The sequence below is a fragment of the Sander lucioperca genome, chromosome 7, assembly GCF_008315115.2.
Source record: "Sander lucioperca isolate FBNREF2018 chromosome 7, SLUC_FBN_1.2, whole genome shotgun sequence".
Lineage (NCBI taxonomy): Eukaryota > Metazoa > Chordata > Actinopteri > Perciformes > Percidae > Sander > Sander lucioperca.
In genome coordinates this window covers 14,083,465-14,110,265 of record NC_050179.1, presented here as the reverse complement: position 1 = coordinate 14,110,265, position 26,801 = coordinate 14,083,465, and the positions used below count along the sequence as shown (strand labels likewise).

Sequence of the window (26,801 nt, the reverse complement as noted above, 5' to 3'; positions counted from 1 at the left end):
GTCTCCAGACCAGGTTTTAGCTAATTCTCTAAACGGGGGTCTTTGGGAATCAACAACACTGAGCAGTGTTGGGTGGAGAGATGTTCTTTTTTTTTTTGCTTGACAAATGAGGAAAAACAGGGGAATAAAATACTTCACTCACAGCTATCCTTCTGGGACTGGAAACTGAACGAGACAGAGACAGAGCCGGTGACCTCACACGCGCATTGCACACCTGAACTTTTCTGCATGCGTGTCTTTTCTCTCTCTCTCTCTCTCTCTCTCTCTCTCTCTCTCTCTCTCTCTCTCTCTCTCTCTCATTAGAAATAACAAGCATCTTGAGCAGTCATAGTCATAATCATCAACTCTTCGCCTTTGTGATCATTGAGTGAAAGTGTTTTGTAGATATGGCCCCAGGGGGGATTCTAACTGTGTAACTGCAGAGAAGTGACGCCCTGCCTGCATCCAGATGTTTCATGTTTCCCCCGCGCACTCTTTGGAAAAGTTCTGCTCGCAGAGGAAACAGGGACATCCTACAGTTCAAGGTCCATGTCACCAGATTGAGGTTAAAAAGACGACGAACACTATGTCTTTTGCATAAAGTGGTTGGATTTGAATCCAGGCTTCCCATTGTTTTCCGTCTGGAGAATGGAGAGCAACAAACTGAGGACGCTCATGCTGCTGGAGATACATTTGCTCTGGGTCTTTGCGCTGTCTGTGCAGGGGCACTCCAGTCCACAGCACGAGAATGGTGAGTTTACAAAAGTGTGCTCACTAGAAGGCTAACTCGTTGTTTAGTTTACATTTTTATAGTTTGGTTTATTTTGATTTTTTGATTTGCTATTAGTATAGGCTACTTGAAAACAACAGATACTTTACTTAAAAGTAGCAATACTACAGAGTGAAAGTATAGAAGTAAAAATAAGTTTCCAGCAAAAGTAGGCTGTAAGTAAACATTTTTGCAGAACAGTGTTACATAATATAATATAGGCGATTTAATTATTATTACAGATTAGTTATGTGCAAGTAATATTTTAACATGTTTTAACAATTTTTTTTTAAACATTTTTTTAAAGATGGTCATATGTTTTTATTTAAAATATTTCTTTGAAAAGTAACTATAGCCTAACTCTCAGATACATTTAGTAAAAAGTGCAAGATTTCCCTCTGTAATTTAGTGGTGTAGAAGAAGACGGTAGCCTTTGGAAATACTCAAATACAAGTAGGCTTCTCAGCATTAATTGTATTTAAGTACTTATCTTGTGTACATGTAGCTGCTTTGCTTTCCACCACTGATGGACTCTATACATTTATCCCATACACAAAACTTTCTAACAGTGTAAGCTTTTAGCAGTGAAGAGCTATCTCCAGATTTAATAAGAGACAGAGAGCTCAGACTGACTGTGCCATGCTGTCCTGTTGGTGTTGTGTTTGAGGTCAGTTAGGCAGCCATGTGTGACCAGCTGATGAATGGCTTCATTCTGATTCCCTCTCACACAGACTCAAACTCCTCACAACCCAGAAACCGCAGTGTCATCCTCCATTAGACAGAGCAGGACCTCATGCAGTATGTGTATGATGTTGATGTATACATGTTTGTCACAAGTCTATTTTATCTCTTTCCTAGTGATCGACCTTCTGGCAGCTCTAAACATGTCCCACCACATAAGCGGTGTGGCCAGACTGCAGAGTCCCAGCAGTGTCATATACAAAATACGTCCCAGAGCAACCTACCTGACTCTTCCTCGTGAATATTCCCACTTCTTGTACTCCAACCTTCAGGGTAGCATGGGGGTGCATCTGGTGGGGCATCAGGCATCGGGCTCCAGTGCCACTCTTTTTTCTCTCTCCTCTGAGTCCTCACCCGTTCTCCAAATCATCTCTTCCACCCTCGATAACACTCTGCGTTTGGACTATCAGGCTGGAGGAGGAGCTCAGGGCCTTGCCAGCTTTTACTTCCCCAGGAGAAACCCTTTCTCCGGGGAGGAGTGGGTACAGTTGGCTGTGAGCCTGGAGACTAGCAGGCTGGCATTTTTTGTAGACTGTCAAGAAGCTGTGGTTATACCGTTAAAAAGTGAACAGAGAATCAATCTGGAACTGCCTCAAGATGCTTTTGTCACTCTTGCCAGCACACCAGGGAAGAAAGACAGCAAATTTAGTGTGAGTTTCTTGCACATACTGCATACTTGTACATACTTGCATACTAACAACATGAAACATCTCCTTTACTGATCGACTTACTATTTGCAGTACTCTTTTAGAGAAACAATTGCAGTTACTTAAGCTCCATTTGATGTGCATACTGTATACAGCAACATTTAGAATGTGAGCATTTCTGTGTTTCTTTATGAATGCAGGGTTATTTGAAGACAGCTGAGATTTCAATGAAAGCATATCTAAGGAGGCCATGGCTCTGTGACAATGTTACAGGTAAAGTAAGATTATCTATATCAAAACTAGGTGTAAATTATTTTCTTTGTTTGGAGGGACAAATGAAAGAAAATAATCTGAAATCTGAATCCATTTGAGCACATAAAAAGAATAAATTCATAAGGACATTGCCAAAAAATACCCAAAGATCCTGCAAGCACACCTTTAAAAATAAACATTTCGAAGCTCACTGGAGAGCTTCGATTTTCTTTTTTTCTGGATATGTGTATGCATGTTTGCGTGCACACTCTGTGTCTGTACGTGCGCATCCATCAGTTTGTATCAGCATGCTGAAAAGCAGAAACTGCAGAATAGGCTGCAGCGTCATTCCCTCCTTGTTTTCTTTTGCTCCATTCTTTCTCTTCAGTACTGACCCTGATAATTTATTATATTTTAAGTACTCTGGGAGACAAGACAAGACAATTGTTGTCAGTGAAGAGTTTTTCTGTTATGTTATATAAACTATGAAATAAATGATAAAAATGTATTTTGCAACTCTGTCTAGAATTCCCAACATAGATACTCCTAAAAGTAGTGGGACCACTGTGGTTTACATGCAATAGATCATATCTTTTTGCCCTCAGGCAGAACTTCCCCCAAACAGTTTGTTTATTATTCCTCAGTGTGGGTCTTCATTTTGACATAATTTTCCCAGGATGTTTGTTTAGGCTCTAAATTTGCTCTTTTATTCATTCAAGAATTATTCAGGAATCTTTTCTCCCACCAACTGCCACTGTCTTCTTCCAGATGTTCTGCCTCCGTCTAAGTACGCAGATAGCCATAGCTCAGATTCTCGGACTGACAGCAGTCGAATGTTGCAGCAGGATGCATCCCCCAGTAAACCTGAAACAAGCCGCAGGCCAACGGACCAAACCAACCATTATCCCCAGGACGTCCAGAGTGACCAGCTGCAGAGAGGTGTGGTGCTGGGGCCCCCGGGATCTCCTCAAGGGGTGAAGTCTGTTTCTCAGGCACAGAAAGATGACAGGCTAAAGAAGCTGGAAAAGAGGCTGGAGGAGCTGGCTCGTATGCTGGACATGGTCAAAACTCAGGTACGTATTGCACTCAGATTACATGACTTTCCATGATAAAACAAGAATGTCAAGTGTTATAAAGTGGCATTGCGTTCTTGTTTTTCTACAGAATACAGACCTACAGTCTCGCATACAGCACCTAGAGGGATGTGAGTGTGTGAGGCAGCGATGTGTGTGGGAGGGCCGTGAAGTAGAGGATGGCCAGCACTGGCAGATTGACCTCAACACTGTGTGTACGTGCACATCTGGAAAGGTCAAATGCCAAGCTGACATCAAAGGTAAAACTGATTCAGATTCTGACAGTTTTCATTCTCGCATTTGCTTACTCTGACTCTTTGTCAAACACATACTGTACAAAAACACACAATAAAATCTACCTATGATTTTGGCACACTTTCAACAACCTTACACTAACGCACATTAACTGGTGTTAAGTAGCTAGTTTGCAGATGACCGTCCTTCTCCCAGACCCTTGTCTGTCTAACCCCTGTCAAAATGGAGGCGTATGTGTCGTCTTGACCTCTGACCCCACTGGGTTTTACTGCTCCTGTCCCCCAAACATCAAGGGACCAGTGTGTCAGAAACCGCTGAGACAGGTATTTTTGTGCCAGGATTAGTGGAGTAGAGTATAAAAAAATACAACAACAAACATGTCCATGTTGGTGTCAAACTAGTCTGTCCATGTTGTGAAAATGTCTCAGTTCCAGCCTTTTTTAGCCATGCTAGCAGCAATGTCCAGGGGTGGCGATGTCAGTCCACTTCAGTCCAAATATCTTAACAACTAGGCCGATTGAATGGATTCCCATAAAAATCAGCTTCAGCTGTACTTTTTGTTTAATGCTATGCAGCAAATGTTAGCATGCTAACATGCTAAACTACGATGGAGAACATGGTAAACATACCAAAACATAAGCATGTTAGCATTGTCATTGTGAGCATGTTGATACATAGCTGCTAGCAGGGCAGTAGATGCTATGCTACTTGTATTGCTGAGCATGTAGCCTTGTGTGCCTTTCCTAGTTTCATCTACTGTGTTTGATTGTTTTAGTTTTAAAGATTTGCTTATTGTATGTTTGGTTACCCGACAGGTCTCCAGAACTTTTGAAATGCTTGAGGTGGGTCAATCACAAACCCCCTTCTGTTAAGTGTTGTGTTACTGTAGTTTTCTTATAGTTTCTTATAGCCTAACATTTTCTTTTCAGTAATTTTGTTTTTACTGGCCTCTGTACTTTTCTAAATTTGACACAGGTAGACATTTTGGGAAATACACTTTTTTCATGAGTTAGATAAGAAGGTCAATACCAACCTCATAGTTGCTGATAGGCAGCTTTTTTAAATTTTGAACTGAGTAAGGCTAGCTTTTTCCTTGTTTCCAATCTTAGTGCTAAGCTAAGTTTAATGTCGCCTTGCTGTGGCTTATTTGACGGACAGATGTGAGAGTGGTATCAGCCCCCTTGTCTAACTCTCGGCAAGAAAGCACACGACTGTGTTTCTCAAAATGGCATATTATTCTTTTAATGTAACTGATCTAGTTTTTAGATCACTCTTGTGATTGTGTGTTATGTGTTCATGATTTAGCTGTACCATTGCTTGGCCTGCTGCATTGGTTGAGCCCAATAGCAGTGCTTTGCTTTACTTTTGTCCTTTGTCAGTTCTGGCTAAGGGCATTGCAATGGGGTTTAAGGCTGGGTAAGAGGCCCTGTGTCCCCCCTCCCTACTTCCAGGCATGTTGGGTACCCAAACCAGCGAACAACTGTGAAGGGATGCTGCCGTTTCAACGCCGCTGGGCCTTTAATCCTACCTCTGGCCTCTGTGAGGACTTCCTCTACTGCACTGGAAACAGCAGCAACAACTTCGTATCCTTTAATGCCTGTAGAGACCAGTGCATGTTGGGTGCATGCTGCCTCCGCAAAGCAAGGCAGGGTCTTCCCACTGGCCACCAGAATAATACTCAACATGGATACAACATCTCCTCTGTGAACAAGACTTTCTGTAAATACGACCAGGATAATTTGGAGGATGAAGTGTGGTATGGCAATATAGACTTCAACCGTACTGAGCTGGAAGATCTTAAAGGAAATCTTCAAAATGTAGACTGCAGCGAGGACCCAGATTTTACTTATACTTGTGATTATCTCACTCTAATACATTGCCAAGCTTTGGTGAAGGACAAAGCTGGAGAGGCACAAATAATGTGCTTCTCTCCCGGAGTGAGGTGTTCTGACGTGAGATGTGGTGGAGGTTGTGGCTGCTTCTTTCATCAAAAGCTGTGGAGATATGGGGAATGGTTCAGGCAAGGCTGTGAAAAGTGCACATGCACATGTAGTGGCAGAGTTGACTGTGTGTGCAGACACCTGACTCAGCGTAAAGAGATCAGAGACCTCACACTGAGAGAGAGGAGGTTGTACCAACGGGCTATCAGGAAAGTCTATGCCAGACCAGGTAAGGCTGCAAATCTAAATGTTTTGGTTCCCTTCCTTTTTTAAATTCAAAGTATACCTTTGTATCATTGTTATGAGTTTATTTATGTCTGTGTGTGTGTGTGTGTGTGTGTGTGTGTGTGTGTGTGTGTGTGTGTGTGTGTTTGCATGTGGATTTAGCTGTGTGGAAGGGCTTTGCGCTACTGAGAGCTGAGTTCTCCCCTCTGGCTGGTGATCATGCCTTCTTCCTCCCTTGGCATCGCTACTTTCTGCGATCAGTAGAGCGTGAGCTGCAGTCAGTGTCATCATGCAAACTGTCACTTCCATATTTTGAGTGGACAGTGGACTCTGGGTCGATAAAGTTCTCAGCTGCGTGGCAGGCTGGATTGTTTGGAGGAGACGGTGAGCCTGGCTCTGGCTGCATTCCACATCACCCTTTCCAGGGCCTGACTTCCCGTTTCCACTGGTCCCCTTGTCTCAGACGGAGTTTCAACTCTTCGGTTTGTCAAACAGTGTTTGTTCATTTGACAGCCCACCTCACTGTACTCTCTATACATTGAAGTGCTTTAAGCTGTATTACTGGTAACAGGGTTTGTCTAATTGATTTCCATTGGTTCCTTTAGGTGTGGCTGCCAGATGCAGTGACCCTGCAGAGGACTCTAAACCAGTCAGACTTCCACGTGTTCTCCCAGTCCCTGCAGACCTTTTCTGGCCTCTTTAGGCTTTGGGTAGGAGGTCACATGGCTTCACCTCTAGCTGCTTACGACCCTTTATACCTGTCACACATGGCATTCATGGACAAGCTGTGGGCACAGTGGCAAGATAAACATCAGCATGGATCAAAAAGACAAACTTCTAGAGATGGTCATGCTCAGAGCGACATTCTTTACCCTGCTACACAGAGACATGTGAAGATGAAGCCTTTTGAAGTTACCCCCAATGATGTAATTTCTTCCCAGCAGCAGATGTGTATTGTATATGTGCCCATAACCATTGGTGCGCCTTGTAATATGACATTACGAAAACACCCAAAAGGAAGTCCAAAATATCAGAAACACAACTTTCACCGAAATAGCTTTGTTATTGGGGGCTTTGACAGCAGTGGTTTCGACCAACATGGATATGATCGTAATGGCTATGACCGGAGCGGTTGGGACAGGTGGGACTACGGCAAAGATGGCTTTAACCGGGACTTCATTGATATGGATGGATATGATGTATCTGGCTTCAATCGCTATGGATTCAACCGTTCTAATTTCACCTGGTTTGGCATGCGGAAGGATGGGGAGTTTGTGAATGAGAAGAAGAAACAGCATGAAGAAACAGATGAAAAGGAGAGTGATAATAAGTCACACAAAGACAAGATAATGTCTGAGCTTTTCAGTGACAAAGGCTACAGTATCTATGGGTTTGATCCATTTGGTTTGGATCGCAGTGGGTTTGATGCATTCGGCTTTCGAACGGATGGTTACGACAAGGACAGTTGCAACTGGTTCTTCAATGGGCCGCACTACCTGCGGTTCTACTTTCACACGCAGCAACAGTTGATGTCATCCAGTGACCAAGCTTTAAAACGCATCAGCCGTACCTGCCCTCCAATCACCTCCCTGCCCCAGCACTGGGTCAAGCAGGACTGGATGACTTTTAATTCGGACAAAAGCAGTGCTCTGAGTGGTCAGCAGGAATGGATGGGACAAATTAAGCCAGAAAGTGATGATACTGTTACAAATGCTACTCAAAATAGGAGCAACATATGGCTTCCAATCACACCAGACCACAGGTATCAGCATTACAAAAAGAAAGTTATGATAGTCTCGCAAAGCCAGCCCACAATTTTTTGTTTGATGCTTATTGTGGCATGACACAGCTCAGTGGGTATTTGCTTGGGAGAGGCATCATTTGAAGTAGGTTGATTAATGACTAGTGTTTTCCTTACCCTAGACATAAACAGGATCCCTACATCTTACTGGACAAACACACTAATTGTGGGTGGTCAGTTTTCAATTTCTATCTATTAGTATCGGTTTCTCAAAAACTTTGAGGTGAAAACAAAGCTACACCTACAACAGTGAGTTAAACAGTTGTTCTTAAGGTTTCCAGAGTCAGTGAATCACATGATCATCTAAACCTCTCCCCCAAGCTTTATCATTCAAATGCCAAGCTTTGCGAATCTCAGTAGAATTTTTTGAAACTGAAAACAAAACTTGAGATATATATATATATACCAGCTGGCTTTATGAGACAAGTCATATTATGAATAAGTTTTGTAAGTTAAATCTTTTCTAAGTAGTTTTTTTAGCATTCAACCCAATGTTGTGTTCCCCTTTTCCTCGCAAAACTGTCTGTAGGTTTTGTTTCAAGCTCCACTGGTTCAGCGGATGTCCCCTTGGCTCTGCGCCTATCAGCTGTCCTGACCTCTGCCATCAGGCCCGTTGCCAAGTGTACCCCAAGGCTGTCTGCCATATGCACAATTGTGGTTCCTGCTTCACAGAGTGGCGGGATTCAGCGACTGGAAACCTTGTAATATGCCATGGCTGGTAAACACTGGACCCTTTCCTTTACTGGACAGAAGAATAGAGGAATAAAGTACTTGTCAGTGAGAAGAGATTGGACCATCATTCGCTACCTACCTCGTCTCTGTGAGCTCAGAGAAGCAGAAGGCAATTCATGATAAGGATGACCGTTGAAAGGACTGATACTGGAATGAAATAGGACAAATACTTCATTACCATAGCAAAACAGACATTGAAATATTTTTACCTCCAAACCAAAAAATTCTGCAGAGCGAGATACCACCAGAAGTCAGTAAAACACAGGGCTTTAAGCTGCTCTAGTCAATCTTTATATATTAACAACGGATCAAACGAATACTTGTAATGTAAAGGGTGTCACAAGTAGTGATGAGCCCACAGAGAATGATCACCCAACATTGCAATCATGTTAGCTCTATGGAGCATTTTAGCATCTTTCAGCTCATTGTTTTGGCTCAACTTTCCTGTTGGTTCACTTTCACCACTCTCATCAACCTTGTTTCCAGCTGCAGCAGGCAACTGTTTTTGGCAAAGAAAAAAACTCTTAAAAAACGTTTTGCAAGCTCCCAGACAGCAGACAGACCAAGTTCAACTATCTGGTGATCATAGTGTAGCAATTAGCTGCGGAAGAGCCGGATATTTCCCTCAGACATTGGTAGAAAGCTAAAAAAGAGTGACTATTGGACTAACATTCTTCAGGTGATACAGAACTTGTTGCTGCTGGATCTGTAAATAGGCAACTGTTTGCTAAAACGTTCACCATGTCAACTTTATAAGGGGATAGTTTGTCACTGTTGTGTTAACAGGTTAAGTATCATCCTGGTAGTTTTACATGTTTTTGCCAATGTTTTTTTTATATTACTACCATTTTTCAAAACTAAGTTTTAGAGTAATTTGTTGTTGTGCAGTAATACATTTGTGATCAACTTCCTGGTTGGTACATTTGAGGTGACTGTGCACAACCGCCTGTCATAATGGAGTGAAACAAACATATGGGACTTTACTTGATGTTGGACTGGCTTAATTTTGTTTTTTAAATGGCTTCATTAAGGATTCTCTGTCTCTCTCTCCAGTAGTCCACTCTCACAGAGTAAAACAAACGTTGTTTTGTTCTGCTTATTGTGCGCATATTTGCCATCAATGTAACACACACATGTGCCCAAACAGCCCTCTGTCCTCTCTCTCTCTCCCCCCTTGACTACTCTCTCTGTCAATGTATCTGCCTTTTCATCCATCTTCCCCCTAATTGTTTCTGCATGTAGGCCGAAGACTCCAATGGCACCCAGTTGATACACACTCACTAACTCACACTTTGATCTCATGCATGCTTGGCTTGCTAGAGGAAATGCCTGTTGGCTGCTGGCACAGTAGGCAGCCTCACTAGCCTCCCCCCCACTCTGTGATTATTGCCCTCTCTAACACACAAACACATTGTCTCTGTCTTTTCGAGAGATGTCATTAAAATAATTGTCTGTTGAAATGTCCAAGCTAAGCAAAAAATATTTGATGAGCTCCCTGAAAGCCTTTGATGAAACAAATTGAGCGATGTTACTCTTCAGTGTTTGGTATGCGCTGTACTGTAAACAATTTTCTTTTTCATCTAAATAACTTAAACAGCCACAGAACAGGGCAAGTTGTTAGGGCCATGATCTGATCTGTTTCTCTTACAGTAAATCTTTAATAGATAGTGTTAATAGACTTGCCGGTGGTAGTGTTTAACGGCTGGAAGCCTGCAGGCACTTGTGGTTATAGTTACGGCCCATAAAGTATAGTGTGTGTGTGAGAGCCAGCACATGTATTACATCAGAACCATGCTGTTCTGTCATCACTGGAGAGAGAGCAGAACCAGATGTTCTCCAGTGACCTACAGTAGAGAAAATGTGAAGCAAATCTGCATTGATAGACAAAGATGGACCATCTGTAAAGCTCAAACTTATTTCCACATTCCTCTTTTCTTACTGAAACTATCAGTATACACTCTAACTTTATCACTTGGGAAATGCAGACACACACCCACAAGCTAAAAAATGTGTATGCACTTAAACTTCTGTCTCATCTTCAGGGTGTGAGCTGGATGGTACAGTTCATAATGTGTCCTACAGTATAGATGGCTGTCAGACATGCACGTGTAAGGTGAGTACCTTCATTGTTACATACACTTACACTAACACAAACATATTTATTGAGCCTGAACAATTGCTCTGTCTTCCACTGTTCATTATTTTCTCTCATCTCTGTGTCCTTTCATTGCCAACAGGGGGGTAACAGGGAATGCTATCCCCAACCCTGCCCTTCACTGGACTGCACACACAAGGAGACTGCACCTGGGGACTGCTGCCAGCGGTGCAGAGGTAAGGAAAATAAAATAAAAATCTGTTCACAATGATCTTTGTTAGTTAAAGAAAACCTAAAACAAAACATTAAAAGTGCCTCAGTAAACTACATTAAAAACTGTATTGAGATCCATCAGTATTATCAATATTACCATTTCACAGGATGCTTATATGAGCTCATCTTTGGTAGTCTCTCCTTAGTAGGTCTTTTTACACTTTTATGAATTACATTTTGGTTCAAACAAATGGAATAGTTTTCATTTGATACCCCCATAAATTAAAGGTATGTTCCCAAAAGCATAGATTGTTCTTTATATTTAAAAAAAAAAACTTTCGGAATACGTCCAAACATTGAACTGGTTTAAAAAATATATATATTTGCACAAGATCTTAACCCTCATGTTCCCTCAAAGTTTTCTATATCAGCAATTTGGGTTTCTTTCAACCAAATTGCCCAAAAATAACTTGGATAACTTGGATGCATGCATGTATGTTGTATGGAAGCCATACAACATTCTTCGCAGGTTAAAGTAATGATTACTTCCATTACATTTTGGGTGTTTTTTAAATGGTTTTAAACAGTCTCCTGACTAAACTTTGACACTGTGATTCACTCAACGTCATCATCGGTTGAAATAATTCATCATTTCTGCTTTGAAAAAAAAATATATCATGAATAAAAAAAGCATTGAAAAAAGTGACAGAAATGTTTTTAAAAAGCATCAAAAGAATAGAAAAAAACAACACAAATTTTAATTTTCAATTTTGACCTGAAAGAACAACAAGTTCATTGTCAATGGGAAGACAACACAAGGCTTAACACATCTTTATGCAGCCATTAAATGCTCCTGTTGGTTTCGGTCAGTGAGAACAAAGACAAGAGTTGTGGCAACAAAAAGTTATTATTACTCAGACTTCTCTATTTTACATATAATACAATGTGTTGACAGTTTAATACTGACCAGAAAAATCTCTCTCAGACAGCAGGGGGTGCAAATGTGCTTCCAGAGTTGAGGGCTGATATTGGTCCATTTGTCTAAGCTGACAGATAAGATTGATTAGCAGGAAAAGGGTTGAAAGTTTGCTTCTGCAGAAAGAGACATTTTTCTTTCTTATGTGTTCTGGTGTTGAATTAATTTTTAACCACTTCACTGCCTGTAATAAACAGTAAAGCAATCTGATGAAGATGTGTTTACAGGCTGTATCTATTCTGGTGTCCAGTATGACCACAAAGCCAAGTGGAGGCCGGTAGAGAATCCCTGTGATGTCTGCTACTGTTTGGTGGGTCTGATACTGACTGACAATTTAACACTCCATCTTTTCAATCACCTTCATCTTTGTTAATATCGTTCTCCCCTTTACCAGGAGGGGCACGTTCGCTGTGAGAGGGAGCGGTGTAACACCCCATGTAAATTCCCATCTGCTCCTCCACCCAATACCTGCTGTCCAGCTTGTCAAGGTGGGTTTCTTCAATTCACTGAAGTGGTGTGTATGTGTGGGTTCGTTGAACTGCAGAGACAGAGTATAGTGTGTGTTTGTGTGTATTGTAGACTGTGGTGTGAACGGTCATGACTTCCCTAATGGAGCCGTGATCCCTACTGGAGACCGTTGTCAAGAGTGCACATGTGTGGTATGTCATTTATCATCATATTCCTTATTAAGTTTCATTTTTGTGTGTATAAATCAAGTTTATCTTTATTATATCTTTCACCTCTAGAATGGAAATGTGGCTTGTTCACCCCTTCCCTGTCCTGCCTTGTCTTGTCGAAACCCTGTGCATCGGGCCGGAGACTGTTGCCCACGGTAACCAACCTGCCTAACCTCATCCATATCACTTTCAAACCTTCATCTATCCACCTTATTAATCTCTCTCTGCTTTCAAGACAACTGAAACATTTCCAAAAGTTTTAAATGTTTATAGTTTATTTGTGTTTGTGTGTGTGTGTGTGTGTGTGTGTGTGTGTGTGTGTGTGTGTGTGTGTGTGTGTGTGTGTGTGTGTGTGTGTGTGTGTGTGTGTGTGTGACCTGTAGGTGTGAGCAGTGTGAATATGAGTCCAAGGTGTATGTGGATGGACAGACATTCCCCTCCAGGAGAGACCCCTGCCTTCACTGCCGCTGCTTTGTGAGTTCAGTCTGGCAAAGCTTTTTTTATTATGTTCATGACCAAGGGGTTTAAAGAAATACTGTCAACGCCTTTTGCACTTTCATAAATAAATGTGATTGGGGTGTGTGTGTGTGTGTGTGTGTGTGTGTGTGTGTGTGTGTGTGTGTGTGTGTGTGCAGGTGTGCAATCACGGAAGGCTCACGTCATGCGGATGCGCCGACAGTGTTACTTACTTAGAATTCCTCATGGGGGCGACAGACACTACGCACTATAGCTTTAAGCTGTTTTTTAAACCCTGAAAATGACATAGATGCTGATATGTCTGCAATAACAGCCAATATGTTGAGGCAGATTTATTGATCTAGGTCTAGTTTGTCTAGGTTTGAGCTTTGTATCTGACAGCTACTGAATGTTAAAATTCTCTATAAGAGTGACACATTTAACACCTTCTTGTGTCTATCTGTCAAGGCAGGTGAAATGTCTTGTGAGCGTATGGATTCATCATGTCCCACACTAAGCTGCAGTCATCCAGCTAAGCGCAAAGGAGAGTGTTGTCCCACATGCGATGGTCAGAATTTCCTCATGTACTTGTCAATTTCTTTTGCCTATGGCTTGCCATTTTTAAACATAGTCAGAGTTTGTATTTGTTCCCACAGAATGTGAGTATGACAGGAGGGTGTATGCTGACGGAAAAGTGTTCACCCCTGCTGGAAGTGGACCCTGCTTGCAGTGCAGGTGTAAGGCAAGTCTGTGCTGTATTTGCAATAAAGAAAGTGGTGAAACTTTGAGGATTTTTGTCCAAAACATGTTCAGTTTAATGAACAAGTGTGTATTATCTTCATTCAGTTGTTTTTTCTATCTTTGTCTCATGTTTGAAAAATTACTAATTCTTTCACTTTCTTTTAGAGCACCATATAATTCTATACTTTTGAATGGCCCGTTCATGTACCCGATGGCACATAATAGCTGTTATGTTTCTGTATGCTCTTATAAACTAAAACACACTGTAGTCACAATGTTTTCATACCATGTATCTGTTATAGGGTGGGAATGTCATTTGCCGTGAAGAGAAGTGCCCTCCTGTCCAGTGCTCCAACCCCATTATAGACCCACATCTATGCTGTCCAATCTGCAAAGGTAATAATGCGCTCTCACACACACACACACACACACACACACACACACACACACACAGGTGCAGCTCATCAATTAATATGACAACTCCGCTTTTCTCATTGTAGCGTGTGTGTTGGAGGGTGTGGAATATGAGGAAGGCTCCAACTGGCAGCCTGAGGGTCCCTGCGCCATCTGCACTTGTGTGAATGGAGAAACGTTGTGTGCACACACACACTGCCCCCCCACCGAGTGCCTGCATCCCAGCAAGATCACTGGTAAGAGTGTGTGTGACTGCCTCAGCTTTGTTTATATGCAGGTGACTGTGTAACCTCATTACACTGTCTCTTTTCTTTCCCTAGGCTCCTGTTGTGCAGTGTGTGAAAGCTGCACCTATAACCATCGTATCTACAGCAACGGCCAGAGGTTTATGACCCCTGACCACCCCTGTCACATCTGCACATGTGAGGTAAGCGTGTATCCATTCACACACACACTACACAGTACTGTTCAACTTCAAACCTACTGATACAGCCTTCCCTTTTCCTCAGCATGGCAGTGTAGAGTGTGAGAGGAGACCCTGTCCTCCACTCAACTGTTCCAACTCATACACACCACCTGGAGAGTGCTGCCCTAAATGTCCAGGTTCTCAAACTCAGAAACAGACATGGTCATGAATCAATTTATCTATGACCATTGAGTTTTCTTTTAGTTTATTATCAGTCAGCTCACTATAACGTCTGTGTTTGCATCTTTCCCAGACTGCTCCTTTGAAAACCGCATATTTGTTGATGGAGAAGCTTTTCCTAACCCTGTGAGTGTGTGTGAGGAGTGTAAGTGTGTGAGCGGCCAGATTGACTGCCACCAAGCACAATGCCCTCATCCTCACTGTAATGCGCCTCGAGCTGGAATGTGTTGTCAGAACAACTGCAATGGTGAGGAAATATGAATTTTATATCAGGAATACAAATAAATGTAACAAATTAATGTACACAACATTCCTCTGCATTAGGCTGCAGCTATGCTGGGAAAGAGTATCCCAATGGACAGGAGTTCCCCCATCCTACTGACACATGCAGGACATGCAGCTGCATAGTAAGAATAATGATGATCACAGCATGACTCACCCTGCTGTGTTGATTACCTGTGGTCTTCTTAAAGCAGGTTTTTACTTCACTCTGTGATGTGTTTGTTGTAGAATGGGAATGTCCAGTGTCTGATGAAGAGGTGTCCACCGCTGCCGTGCTCCAACCCAAATGTGCTGCCTGGAGACTGCTGCCCCCAGTGTCCTGGTAAGGATGTGCACAAGAGAAAAGTTCAGAAGGGTGAGAAATAAAAGTTAAAAGAGTGTGGTGGGAAATACCTCACATATTTAGGTGCCAAACTACAATAACTTGTCCCTTTTACCATATTGCAAGCGGTAAAAGGGACAAGTTATTGTAGTTTGGCACCTTAATTTGGCCCATTTATTAATATGGTCAGCAGTTAGAGCTCATCATAGAGGCTATTAGTTTTACCATTTGCGTCAAAAAGTGTACTTTCTTTGAGTCAAATCTGAACACAGACATGATACACATATTTTTAGATTGACTGTTTCATATTCTTAGTGAGCTATTTCAAAACCAGCTATTATTCCCCTTTTTCACACCTATTTTTAATTGGTATTTTATCTTTATATAGTAAATGATGGCTTCATATGGTCTTCATCTGATCCTTATTTGGAAAAGAGAAAGCTAAACAGGGACCATTATGAAAATCAGTTTCAAATTATTTGCCATTAAGAATTTAGAGTTTTAAGGTTTTCCTTTCAGACAAATGCTATACCTCTTAATTTCACTGTCCGGTACTCCTTCTGTAGTTGATGTAATGTTGATTTGTGAGCTCATCTACTGTTGAGTTTGTTTCTTGGCTTTTGATGATCAAACACAGCATCAATTAGGAAGTTGTATAGTGGAAGCATGCAGTTGATTCTTTCCACTGATATTCCCTCAGCTCCTCCATCGGATTGTGTGTACGAACAACAACCCTACAGACACACTGAGCGTTTCTACCACCCAACTGACAACTGTCGATCATGTACCTGCACCAATGGGACAGTTCATTGTCAGCGCAAGCCCTGCTCCTTTGCTCCATGTTCTCACCCCATCACACAGCAGTGCTGCCGGACCTGCGAAGGTACAATTTCTTAGTCCTGCCAAGATGTTGTAACATAAGGACAAAGCAATTTGTATATGTGGATCAAGCACATTATGTCATATGTTGCAACAAAAGACCTCAGCAAGTTTGACACAGTTGTTCAGTCACATACGAAACTGCACTTTTTCTAGTTTAATCATGTTTTCTATTTGTCGCATATCCCTTGCAGGCTGTCTATATGAGGGTCGTGAGCGAGCTAATGGGGAGACATGGGATGACGCATCAGATCCATGTGCAGTATGTGTTTGCCGTGAGGGCTCCGTCCGGTGTGAGAGGAAGCGCTGTCCACCGTCCAACTGTAACCACCCTGTCCAGAGACAGTGCTGCATGTCCTGTGATAGTGAGTGATCGAAAAAGCTAACAGCAAATGTCCCAGAAGATGATCCACAGACATTTCTGTCAACAGTTTTCATTGGGAACTATTTTCCCAAGGTTGTCACAAAATTATCTTAAGCTCCAGTTTTCTACTTGCAGGCTGCCTGTTTCATGGTAAAGAATACCCTGATGGCACTGAGTTTGGTGATGACAAAGACCCATGTGGCGTATGTTACTGTTATGGAGGTGAAGTCATCTGCACCAAAATACCCTGTTATGGAGAGTGCAGCCACCCATACAAACCACCCGGACAATGCTGTGGAGAATGTGAACGTATGTAAACTCAAAATCAAACTCAAATCCTAGTTGAGGATCATTGATTTTAAATTGTGTTTGTTCATCATTCACATGATTATAAAATGACAAAATAAACCTGTCCTTATTTGATAGGCTGTTTCTATAATAGTGCAGTCCTTGCAAATGGGCAGTCAATCCCTGATCCAGGAAACCTCTGCTCTGAATGTACCTGCCAGGTAGCAGCAACACACACACATTCACGTACACATTTCTGCTGAATAATCTCTTTAGACAACATCTGCTTATTCTCATGCTTATTCTCTTACAGAGTGGTTCGGTGCGATGTATGAAAAAGTCGTGTCCAGCAGCTCGCTGTCCTCACCCGGTCACTAATCCGTGTGGCTGCCCTGTCTGTGATGGTAACCAGCTTATAACATATGACAGTTCATGTTATGTAGAGTAAGTAAATAACTGGTGTTTCACTCTGTGTGTAGGTTGTCAATTCCAAGGTGTGACCTATGTTGACGGACAGATCCTTCCAGGAGGAGAGGGAGGGTGCCAGGACTGCACATGCTCAGTGAGAGGGAGAAGGGCTGCATTTAGTTTTGGGACCTGCTGAACCCTCACAACTACTGTATTAATTATCTTTTTTTCCACAGAGAGGTGAAGTGGTATGTGCACACAGAAGATGCCCTGCTGTGTCATGTCCACACCCAGCTCTGGATGGCTGTGCATGTGGAGTGTGTGACGGATGCAACTTTAATGGACGAGGCTGTTTCAACGGAGAACGATTTCCACACCCTACAGACCACTGCCAGCTTTGCTCTTGTCTGGTACTACCACGCATGTATTTTTTTTAAAATCTGTATCAGATTTATAAATTTAAACCTAAAAACCATCAGTTAACTGAAAGCAAGGTGGTCTACCTTTGCAAAAGATGACCATGTTACACGTTGACATTGTATTAAAGGAATAGTTCAACAATAGTCTCTGAAAAGTTTGTAGTTTGCTTCTTCACGGAGAATGGCAGCTGTAATTTGATATACAGCAGTTACAATGGATTCCGGTGGCGACCCGTCACAGCAAAAAAATACATGTGATCATATAAACACGGCAATTGCGCCACTTAACTTTTCAGTATGTTACAAAAATCATTGCTATAGAAATTGTACTTTTGGTGGCACTTTGGAGCTACAAGGAGGTAACGTAAGTAATTTTTTTGGTGGAGTATTCGTTTAATCCCATCACCCTGGCCTTGTGAAGAGCACTTCATTTTATTTATTGTACATGGAGCATGAATAAACCTCGCTACCACTCCATCATCTATTTATCTTCAGTTGTACGTAAGGACTATAACTGACTATGTAAAAGAAATAGTGTCAGCTTCAATGTGTATGTGTTTGTGTGTGTGTGTGTGTGTGTGTGTGTGTGTGTGTGTGTGTGTGTGTGTGTGTGTGTGTGTGTGTGTGTGTGTGTGTGTGTGTGTGTGTGTGTGTGTGTGTGTATAGAACGGTGGTGTGGTGTGTACACATGTTTCTTGTCCAAGTGTTGCCTGTGTGCGACCAGTGACCCCTGCTGGGGAGTGCTGCCCTGTCTGCACAGGGATTTGTCTTCATCGGGGGAACGAGTATCAGTCAGGCTCCTCCTTCACTTCTCCCTCTGATCCCTGCTCGTCATGCTCCTGTCTGGTCAGTCTGACAATTCCTACCGAATGAAAAATAAATGATCTGACCATGCATTTGATCCAAATTCAAATTGTCCGATTAATTCCATCCCTTCTCTTTTTCTGTGTTTCCAACGTGTCCCTTCATCCCCTCCTCTGATCAGAATGAGGTGGTGAACTGTCAGAAGAGACCTTGTCCAGTCCGGTGCTCCCACCCGGTCCCTTCAGACACCTGCTGCCCCGTCTGTGACTCCTGTCTGTATGAGGGTGTTGTCCAGTCTCACAGTCACACCTTCTCACCCACCTCCAACCCCTGCCAGCGCTGTACTTGTGTCAGAGGCACCGTCACCTGTGTGCCCCTTGTCTGCCCACCAACACTATGTGTCCGACCAATTACCAAGCCAGGACAGTGTTGTCCTGAGTGCACAGGTACTTCCTGAACTGTTTGTGAAAAGGATATGTGAAGGCCTACATGTTTCTATCGATTCCTGTAATATGTTAAACTGTAGCAAATTTGCGGCCTTTATATTTATTTTAAATAAACCCAGTCTCTTCAATAAAACAAGAATTATAATTTTTCAGCATGAGATGGACACATTATTGTGGTTTTTTTGCTCTTTGTTTTACAGCTAAGTTGCATTAGCACATCTTCCGTGTATGCTACTTTCAAGCTTTAGTCTGTATACTGTTTGACAGAAAAACGTCTATTTAAAAGTCTACTTTAAACAAAAACTTGTACTTTTGAAATTAATATATACAGTTTTATAATCGACAAATTGACAGAGTTTAGGGTGTGCTTATTGTGCTGATCTTATGAGAATGAACCTTTAACTTTTGTATTCAGAAATCATTTTTCCATTGTTTATTTCATTTTGAATTTAATCTTAGAAAGCACCTAAAAGTATTTATGATCACATGATCACAAAAATCATCCGTGCAGAAATGTATACACACATAAAAAACATGAAACATGATAACAAACTATATATCTCTAAAAAGACCAAATTGAGAAATCAATTTGTCTCCTGTCTATCTCTGGTCTCAGTGTGTACGCTTGATGGACAGGAGTTCAATGACGGGCAGACATGGACCCTGAGTTCAAACCACTGCTCCACCTGCACTTGCCAGGTCTGATTCCTCCATCTCTTGTCTTTTCCCTCCAAATTTGTTCCTTGTGTTTAAATGCTAATCCATCTGAGTCTTGCAGGCAGGTGAGGTGCAGTGTGCTTCTCCCGAGTGTCCCAAGCTGCCTTGTATGCATCAGGTGACTGATCCAGGAGCCTGCTGTCCTCGCTGTAGAGGTAAATATATTGCTGAAAAAAATATTATCACAGAAAGAAATAGTTTCTACCAGTGGTTTTTAATTGTCCTTCTCAGGTTGTGTGTATGGAGGAGAGGAGCATACCGAGGGCAGCAGCTGGTTCGCAGACTCCACTCCCTGTATGACGTGTATGTGTGTGGACGGGGTGACCACCTGCTCTGAAGTACGCTGTCTATCTCCCTGCATCAACTTCATCAGCGTTCCCGGGGAGTGCTGCCCTGTGTGTGCTGGTAAGCAAAAGAAGGATAAGGCACAAACGTTTCATGTTTCATATCAGGATTTTCTGTTGTTTTAGTGCATGATAATCTTATATGATTGTTTGTTGAGTAGACTGTGTATTGGATGGCAGAGTGTATGGTCCAGGTGACAGTTTCCATCCAGCCGATGACCCCTGTCAGATCTGCACTTGTGAGGTACGATGCATACACACCTGACAACTGGAAACCTGATTGTGACATTTCTATGTTTAACTTCTTAACTTATTGATCATATTGATTTATTTATTTTTTATGTATTGATTTAAGCAGTAAATCATTAGCCATTTGTGTTAAATAGATGACTAAAATGATTAATAAATTGTGAATCAATTTATAGAAGAATCAACTAATTGTTGAGGTACACGCAGTAGTAATATAAATAGACGTGGAAGATCCAGAGGTGATAGTGGTAGTAGTAGTTGAAATAGAAGTAGTATTATAGTGGTAGTTGTAATCCAACCTGTGTGTGTCCCAGGTGATGCCGGACGGAGAGCAACACCTGAGGTGTTACCGAAAGCAGTGTCCCAGTCTGGTCGACTGTCCTAAGAGCAATATCCTGTTCTCTGGGCCAGACTCCTGCTGTCCTGTCTGTGCACGTCAGTACTAAACCACCTTTTGTGATACACTGTGTATTATCTCTGCACCATCACTGAGATCTGTAACATTTGTGTGTATGTTTAGAGCCTCTAAGTAACTGCACCTCTGCACTGATTGGCAACGAGGTCTTGGCGACAGATGACCCTTGTTTTACCTGCCAGTGCCAGGTACCACAGCAACGACACTTTTCTTGCGCTCTGTTCTGCATACAATATGTCAGGAAAAATGTGTATTAAGTGATCTGCAGCTAAGGAAGAGAATGGCACTGACACATCTTGTTATAGCCTGTAATGGAAGCATATATAACAGTCACATTTTCACAGTAGAACATATAAGTAATCTAATTAGAATATCGTCTGTCAGACATCATATAAAATGTTAGATCTTTGCCATTTCATTGGCTTAAAAATGATGGGAGGTTTCTGAGTGAAGTGAGTTTTATTTGACATACGGCACCTTGAGATCTAAATTGTTACTGTACTGATCAATCTACAGTCAACCTACCATGCCATTCTGTGCAGTACAGTGATACTGTGTTTGTGATTTAGGACCTGACATGGACCTGTTTACACCAAAACTGCCTCCCACTTACTTGTCCTCTTAATGAACAGTTTGTTACTCCAAACTCATGCTGCCCTGTGTGTAAAGGTGAGATAACACCATCTTTCTTCCTGTTTGTCTGATCGCTGTGCCTTTTTAAATTTTCAGTAAGTCTTATTGGCATTAAAACATTCATTATTGTGATGGTTCTCCTGTGTTTTATACAGATTGTGTGATCGAGGGCCAGAACAGACGCGTGGCCAACGGCAGCAGCTGGACAGACAGCGATGACGACTGCGTCACATGTACCTGTAATGTGAGTCTTACAGAAATACTTACACTGCTCATGCAATGCTTCCACCAACATATAATGACTGCACAATGTACTCATTAATTAATCACGTAAGTGGACTGGTAGAATACAAATGACACCTAAATTAAACCTTATTAAAAACCTCACACCTTCACACCTAATATTTGACAATACATTTCCCAAACTAGACCCGAGCAGTGGTGGATGAAGTCTTCAAACCATTTACTTAAGTAAAAGTAGCAATACCACACTATAATAAAAATACTCCATTACAAGTGAAAGTCCTGCATTCTAAATGTAACCTAAGTAAAAGAGAAGAATTATAAGCAACGAAATGTACTTAAAGAATCAAAACTAGTGAAGCATCATATTTTTATTAACTGATCACGTTTTATATGTAAAATCTTAATCTGAAAAGTAATGTGGAGTAAAAAGTGAAAACAAATTCTCTCTGAAATGGAGTAATGTCGAAGAATAAATCAGCATAAAATGGAAATACTCAAGTAAAGTACCTCAAATTTGTACTTAAGTACAGTACGTGAGAAAATGTACTTAATTACTTTCTAGCACTGTACCCAAGATTATTGATAAGTCTTGTATCTATTCAGAACCTCTACTTCTAAAGTAATCTGTTGTTTCTGTGTGTAATCCTTAGTTGGGCTATATTGAGTGCAGCATTGAAGAATGTTTACCTGCAGCTTGTCTGAGTGGGCAGAAACAAGTGAAGATTCCAGGGAGATGCTGCTATGAATGCCAAGGTATCACAGTCAGCCAATACAGTGAGCGTCCATAACTGAAGTGTTCTGCCTAACAAGTGTTGTGTGTGTGTGTGTGTGTGTGTGTGTGTGTGTGTGTGTGTGTGTGTGTGTGTGTGTGTGTGTGTGTGTGTGTGTGTGTGTGTGTTTGTGTGTGTTTGTGTGTGTTGTAGACTCAGGGGCGTCATGTTTGCACCAGGGAACAGTGTATCACTCTAACGAACAGTGGGAGGTGGATGAGTGCACAAGCTGTACGTGTGTGTCTGGAGATGTACACTGTCACAGTGAACGCTGCCCTCCCCTCACCTGTGCAACAGTCAGTATAACAAACAAACACACACTCTTTCTCAGGGTTTCATCGTAGTCTGAAATGTTCCCGGGATGTCTCACTGTTTGAACCTTCAGTCTGTAGAGAAAGATTAAATATCTGACATTTCTTATCCGTGTATACACTCTGGCTGGCTCATTTTGACACGGCAGTCTCCTGTATGTGTGTGTGTGTGTGTGTGTGTGTGTGTGTGTGTGTGTGTGTGTGTGTGTGTGTGTGTGTGTGTGTGTGTGTGTGTGTGTGTGTGTGTGTGTGTGTTCTCTTAGGATGAGATGCCAGCCATTGTCCCAGGTTTGTGTTGTCCTCATTGCCTGCCTCGTCCAGCCTCCTGCATTGCTTTCGGCGACCCTCATTATCGCACCTTCGATGGCCGCATGCTGCACTTCCAGGGAGCGTGCACATACATCCTGGCACAGGACTGTGAGGGTGGAGACTTTAGGTACCCAAACAAGTTCTGTTTGGTAGTAGACATGTTTTTTTGTAGACTACTTCTCTTGTTTGACCTGTAAAAAATCATATAAATGAAACAATCTTAGGAGGAAAAACACAATTTGATTGAACTGCTCACAACTCAATAATAGAGTGATTTGCATGAAAACTAAATGTTCTGCCAAAAGTTTGAACAGATTTGGTTATTTCATATGAGACATTTCTGAGCTCTTCTCACTGGATTGACGTGGGCATGAGTTAGAAAAAGTTGATGCCACTTACTTGCACCAATCAGGATTTAGCAATATTTGAATCAAACTTTGATGGCAGCTGAGGAGTTGTTTGCTTATGTTGCAAGGCCGCTGTTGATCAAATTGGATGAAACCAAACCCACACAGTCCTGATGAAGCAAATTAGCAGAGTTTCTGAGTGTTTCATTTTATTAATAATAACTGAACTTTGATGTTGATTGTTATATATTTAGTTATGTATATAGTAATGTATATTTAATCTTAGGGAGAAACACTTTGGATTTTAAACCAACTTTTCAGTAGCCACAAAAAGGCCACAAGCCAAAAGATTTGGGAGCTACTGTCCTAACACACCCTTTGCCAACAAAATTAACTAGAATTAGTAGCAGCCAAATGGATTGTATGTGTATGTGTCAGTTTGCAAAAACATCCACTTTTCAAGATACTTTGCTTTTAAAACCTGCTGTAGAAAAGACTTGCAACAACTTTGGAATTCAAGTCCTTCACAACGTTAAAAGAAAAATGCCAATAAAAGAAAACAACAATCAACATGTCGTTTCACATGCCCTTTCAATAAATTAATTTTTTTATAAAATGATAATACTCTATGCCCTGCCCAATGACTCCTTTTTGTTTGCACAGTATTCATGCCACTAATGATGATCGTGGGCGTAAAGGAGTGTCCTGGACTAAAGAGGTGACTGTGTTTATAGGAGACGTCACAGTGCAGCTACTCCAGGACTGGGTTGTGAAGGTTTGTGTGGACAAATACTGCAAATGATTTTCGTACACTCATATTTGTGTTATGCATCCACTCAGCCATTTTTGTACTCTTCAGGTGAATGAGGAGGTTGTGACTTTGCCATTCCTCAGAGAACCGTACATCTATGTAGAACGACAAACTAACACCATCTTACTCAACACTAACATCGGGCTGAAGGTACAGTCTTTTTATCACTCATCGTCTTTGTGAATTACGTATGATTGGAAAAAGTTTGGACACCCAATTCTCTCACCCACTTATACACCCACTGGTACACCTTTAGGTACTGTGGAGTGGGCGTTCACATTTGGAAGTGAGTGTGCCAGGCTCCTATAAGGGCCATACGTGTGGCCTCTGTGGAAACTTCAACAACTACTACCAGGATGACCTCCGAATGCCCAGCGGACAACTGAGCCTATCCGAGTCTGACTTTGGCAACAGCTGGAGGGTAAAATACTGTATAGAAGAAATGGAGAGACAGAATAAAATACATAAAGCGAGAAACAAGTCTGTCAACTGCACAAAATCAAAGAACTGTTTGTTATTCTAGGTCACAAATGGTAGCCACTCCCTCTCATCCTGTCGCCCCGGTGAGGATGTCGACCCCTGTAAAGACGCAGGCTACCAGGCCAAGAAGGGGGCTAACGCTCGCTGTAAGCTCCTGAAGTCTGCTGTCTTTAAGCCCTGCCATCGTGTGGTGCCTCCTGAACCGTGGTACGGAGCCTGTGTTTACGACCTCTGTGCCTGCGGGGCCAACACTGATGAGTGTCTGTGTGACACACTGGAGGCCTACGCCAGTCAGTGCAGAGAGGCTGGAGTTATCCTGCAATGGAGGAGCTCATCCCTGTGTGGTGAGTAAAACCCACACTTAAAGGTCCCGATAAAAAAAAAATTGTGTTATTGACAGGACAGCTTAAAGACAGGAAAGAGGAGAGAGAGGGAGGACGAAACGCAGCAAAGGGCTGTGGGTCGGATTCAAACCTGCTGCCGATTGGATAATCACTGACAGATATAGAGATCATTTTGGCATATGTAAAATATCACGCATTGCATTGTGGGATTGTTAGCAGAAAGTAGTGTATGTGCCATGGACAACTTTCTTTGTTTTATTTGTAGGGCACTTTATATTACATAAATTGCATAGAAATATAGTGCACTATATAGTAAATAGGGAGTGATTTCACATACAGACTCTGAGTTTTCCAGTGTTAAACTCTACAAACTCTCTAAAATATTAAATTATGATGTTTTTTTTTCTCCAAACTAACTTTTGATTGTTGCCTATTTTGTCAGGAATATATAATGTTATCAGGAAAAGCATTAGATTTGAAAACAAGTTTTCAGGGGCTTTAAACACTGATTGTGAAACAATAAGAAAGATATGGGGTCATAATTGAGAATTCTACTGAACTACATTTCAAAATGACCATATTATACCTATAAGCACGTGCAGTAAAATAATAGTCATAACAATAAATACGTTTTTATTTCTAGATCTAAAAACGCACTTTGTGCCTCATGATCAGACTCACCAAAGTTCACCTGCTACTATTGTTAACTGCTCAGTGATTTTTTACAATGCTACAAGAAAGCCATACACAACAATTTAGCCTCAAATGAAAATTAAAAGAGTTTTCTCTTGAAAAAGTTATTTTATTATTGAGACCTGCTAATTCCCACTAGTCACCCTTGACGCCATAGTGGTCACAGTGTTCTTAGTCTCATTTTTTTTTCTCTGTCGCTGTCTTCCACAGCTGTGGGATGTCCACTGGAGAGAGGCTTTGTGTTTGACGAGTGCGGACCCCCGTGCCCGGTAACCTGCTTTAACGCTGACGTACCGCTGGGGGTTATAGAGAGCCACTGCTTCAAGCCCTGTGTCCCAGGCTGCCAGTGTCCTGCTGGTCTGGTTCTACACAACAACTACTGCATACAGCCAGAAAAGTGCCCCAAGATCATTCATGGAAACCCCCTATAATTAATGGACTGCTCACTTTCAAGTGGACATTTACTTGTATGCACACACATGCACTGCCCCCTCTAATAATCTCCAATACACTCAAAGACTGCATAAGCCTTCTGTTACTGTATGTTTGAAGTTAGAAATGGAAAAAACAGATAAACTTCCATGAGCTGTGGATTTAACATATTGACAGAAGTGAAATACTGCATTTTAGTGATTCTATCAACATTGTTATATGTAGCACTGAATATTTATACTACACAAAGGGTTTTGTTGATATTGGTATTGTCTCTACCTGTTTTGTTTTACACATTTATGATATTGTCCACAGCCTTTGGAGTATTGTGCCAGTATAATTTACTACCAAAAGAGCATTTGTTTATTGTACAGGTTTATTTCAGCACTGTGCAATGTCTGACTGTAAATGGAGTAAGCCAAATTATCTCAGGTACTCTTTTTTTCGCTCTCCATTGTACAAATAAACAAAGGCTTCACTAATATTTGTGGTATTTCATTTTCTGTCATCAAGACTTGGGTATGATCGTGGCAACACTTTATTTTACAGGTCTGTAATTTCTTAAAGGTCCTATGACATGCTGCTTTTTGGATGCTTTTATATAGGCCTTAGTGGTCCCCTAATACTGTATCTGAAGTCTCTTTCCCGAAATTCAGCCTTGGTACAGAATTACAGCCACTAGAGCCAGTCCCATAATGAGCTTTCCTTAAGTCCGTTTTATGGTTGTGTCGCTCCTACGGCATCATGACCCTTTCAGAGTTCTGCGTCAGGGTTGAACGTGTTTCTTTGCATCGTGTGCATTTCACTGCCAGAACGCTAGGGGGTGTGTGGTTTCCAGAGGGTCAATCGCGAAACT

General features: G+C 41.7%; 1 protein-coding gene across 1 annotated transcript; it reads left to right on the top strand.

The window, feature by feature from the left end:
- The first annotated feature begins 24 nt into the window (after positions 1-24).
- LOC116045666 (kielin cysteine rich BMP regulator) lies at positions 25-26,429 on the top strand. Its single transcript, XM_031293453.2, has 46 exons — positions 25-730; positions 1,607-2,139; positions 2,337-2,409; positions 3,157-3,461; positions 3,553-3,721; positions 10,457-10,527; positions 10,652-10,745; positions 11,926-12,008; positions 12,093-12,186; positions 12,278-12,357; positions 12,445-12,530; positions 12,759-12,849; positions 13,300-13,399; positions 13,488-13,573; positions 13,875-13,968; positions 14,073-14,222; positions 14,307-14,413; positions 14,496-14,589; positions 14,706-14,879; positions 14,957-15,039; positions 15,143-15,236; positions 15,937-16,119; positions 16,310-16,480; positions 16,615-16,788; positions 16,906-16,988; positions 17,081-17,171; positions 17,247-17,329; positions 17,412-17,585; positions 18,261-18,440; positions 18,580-18,844; positions 19,461-19,543; positions 19,623-19,716; positions 19,793-19,966; positions 20,067-20,149; positions 20,469-20,589; positions 20,675-20,757; positions 21,139-21,238; positions 21,358-21,446; positions 22,099-22,201; positions 22,372-22,514; positions 22,793-22,965; positions 23,849-23,960; positions 24,045-24,146; positions 24,253-24,417; positions 24,520-24,820; positions 25,724-26,429. The coding sequence occupies exons 1-46, from the start codon at positions 628-630 to the stop codon at positions 25,942-25,944; spliced, it is 6,315 nt and encodes a 2,104-aa protein (XP_031149313.1). The 5' UTR covers positions 25-627; the 3' UTR covers positions 25,945-26,429.
- Positions 26,430-26,801: the final 372 nt, after the last annotated feature.

Bases quoted from the DNA above. Each gene is read 5' to 3' on its own strand.
- LOC116045666 (XM_031293453.2), top strand. From the start codon at position 628: ATGGAGAGCAACAAACTGAGGACGCTCATGCTGCTGGAGATACATTTG. The intron at 14,880-14,956 runs GTGAGGAAATAT...CCTCTGCATTAG, and splicing joins TTGTCAGAACAACTGCAATG to GCTGCAGCTATGCTGGGAAA. The intron at 18,845-19,460 runs GTACTTCCTGAA...CTCTGGTCTCAG, and splicing joins GTGTTGTCCTGAGTGCACAG to TGTGTACGCTTGATGGACAG.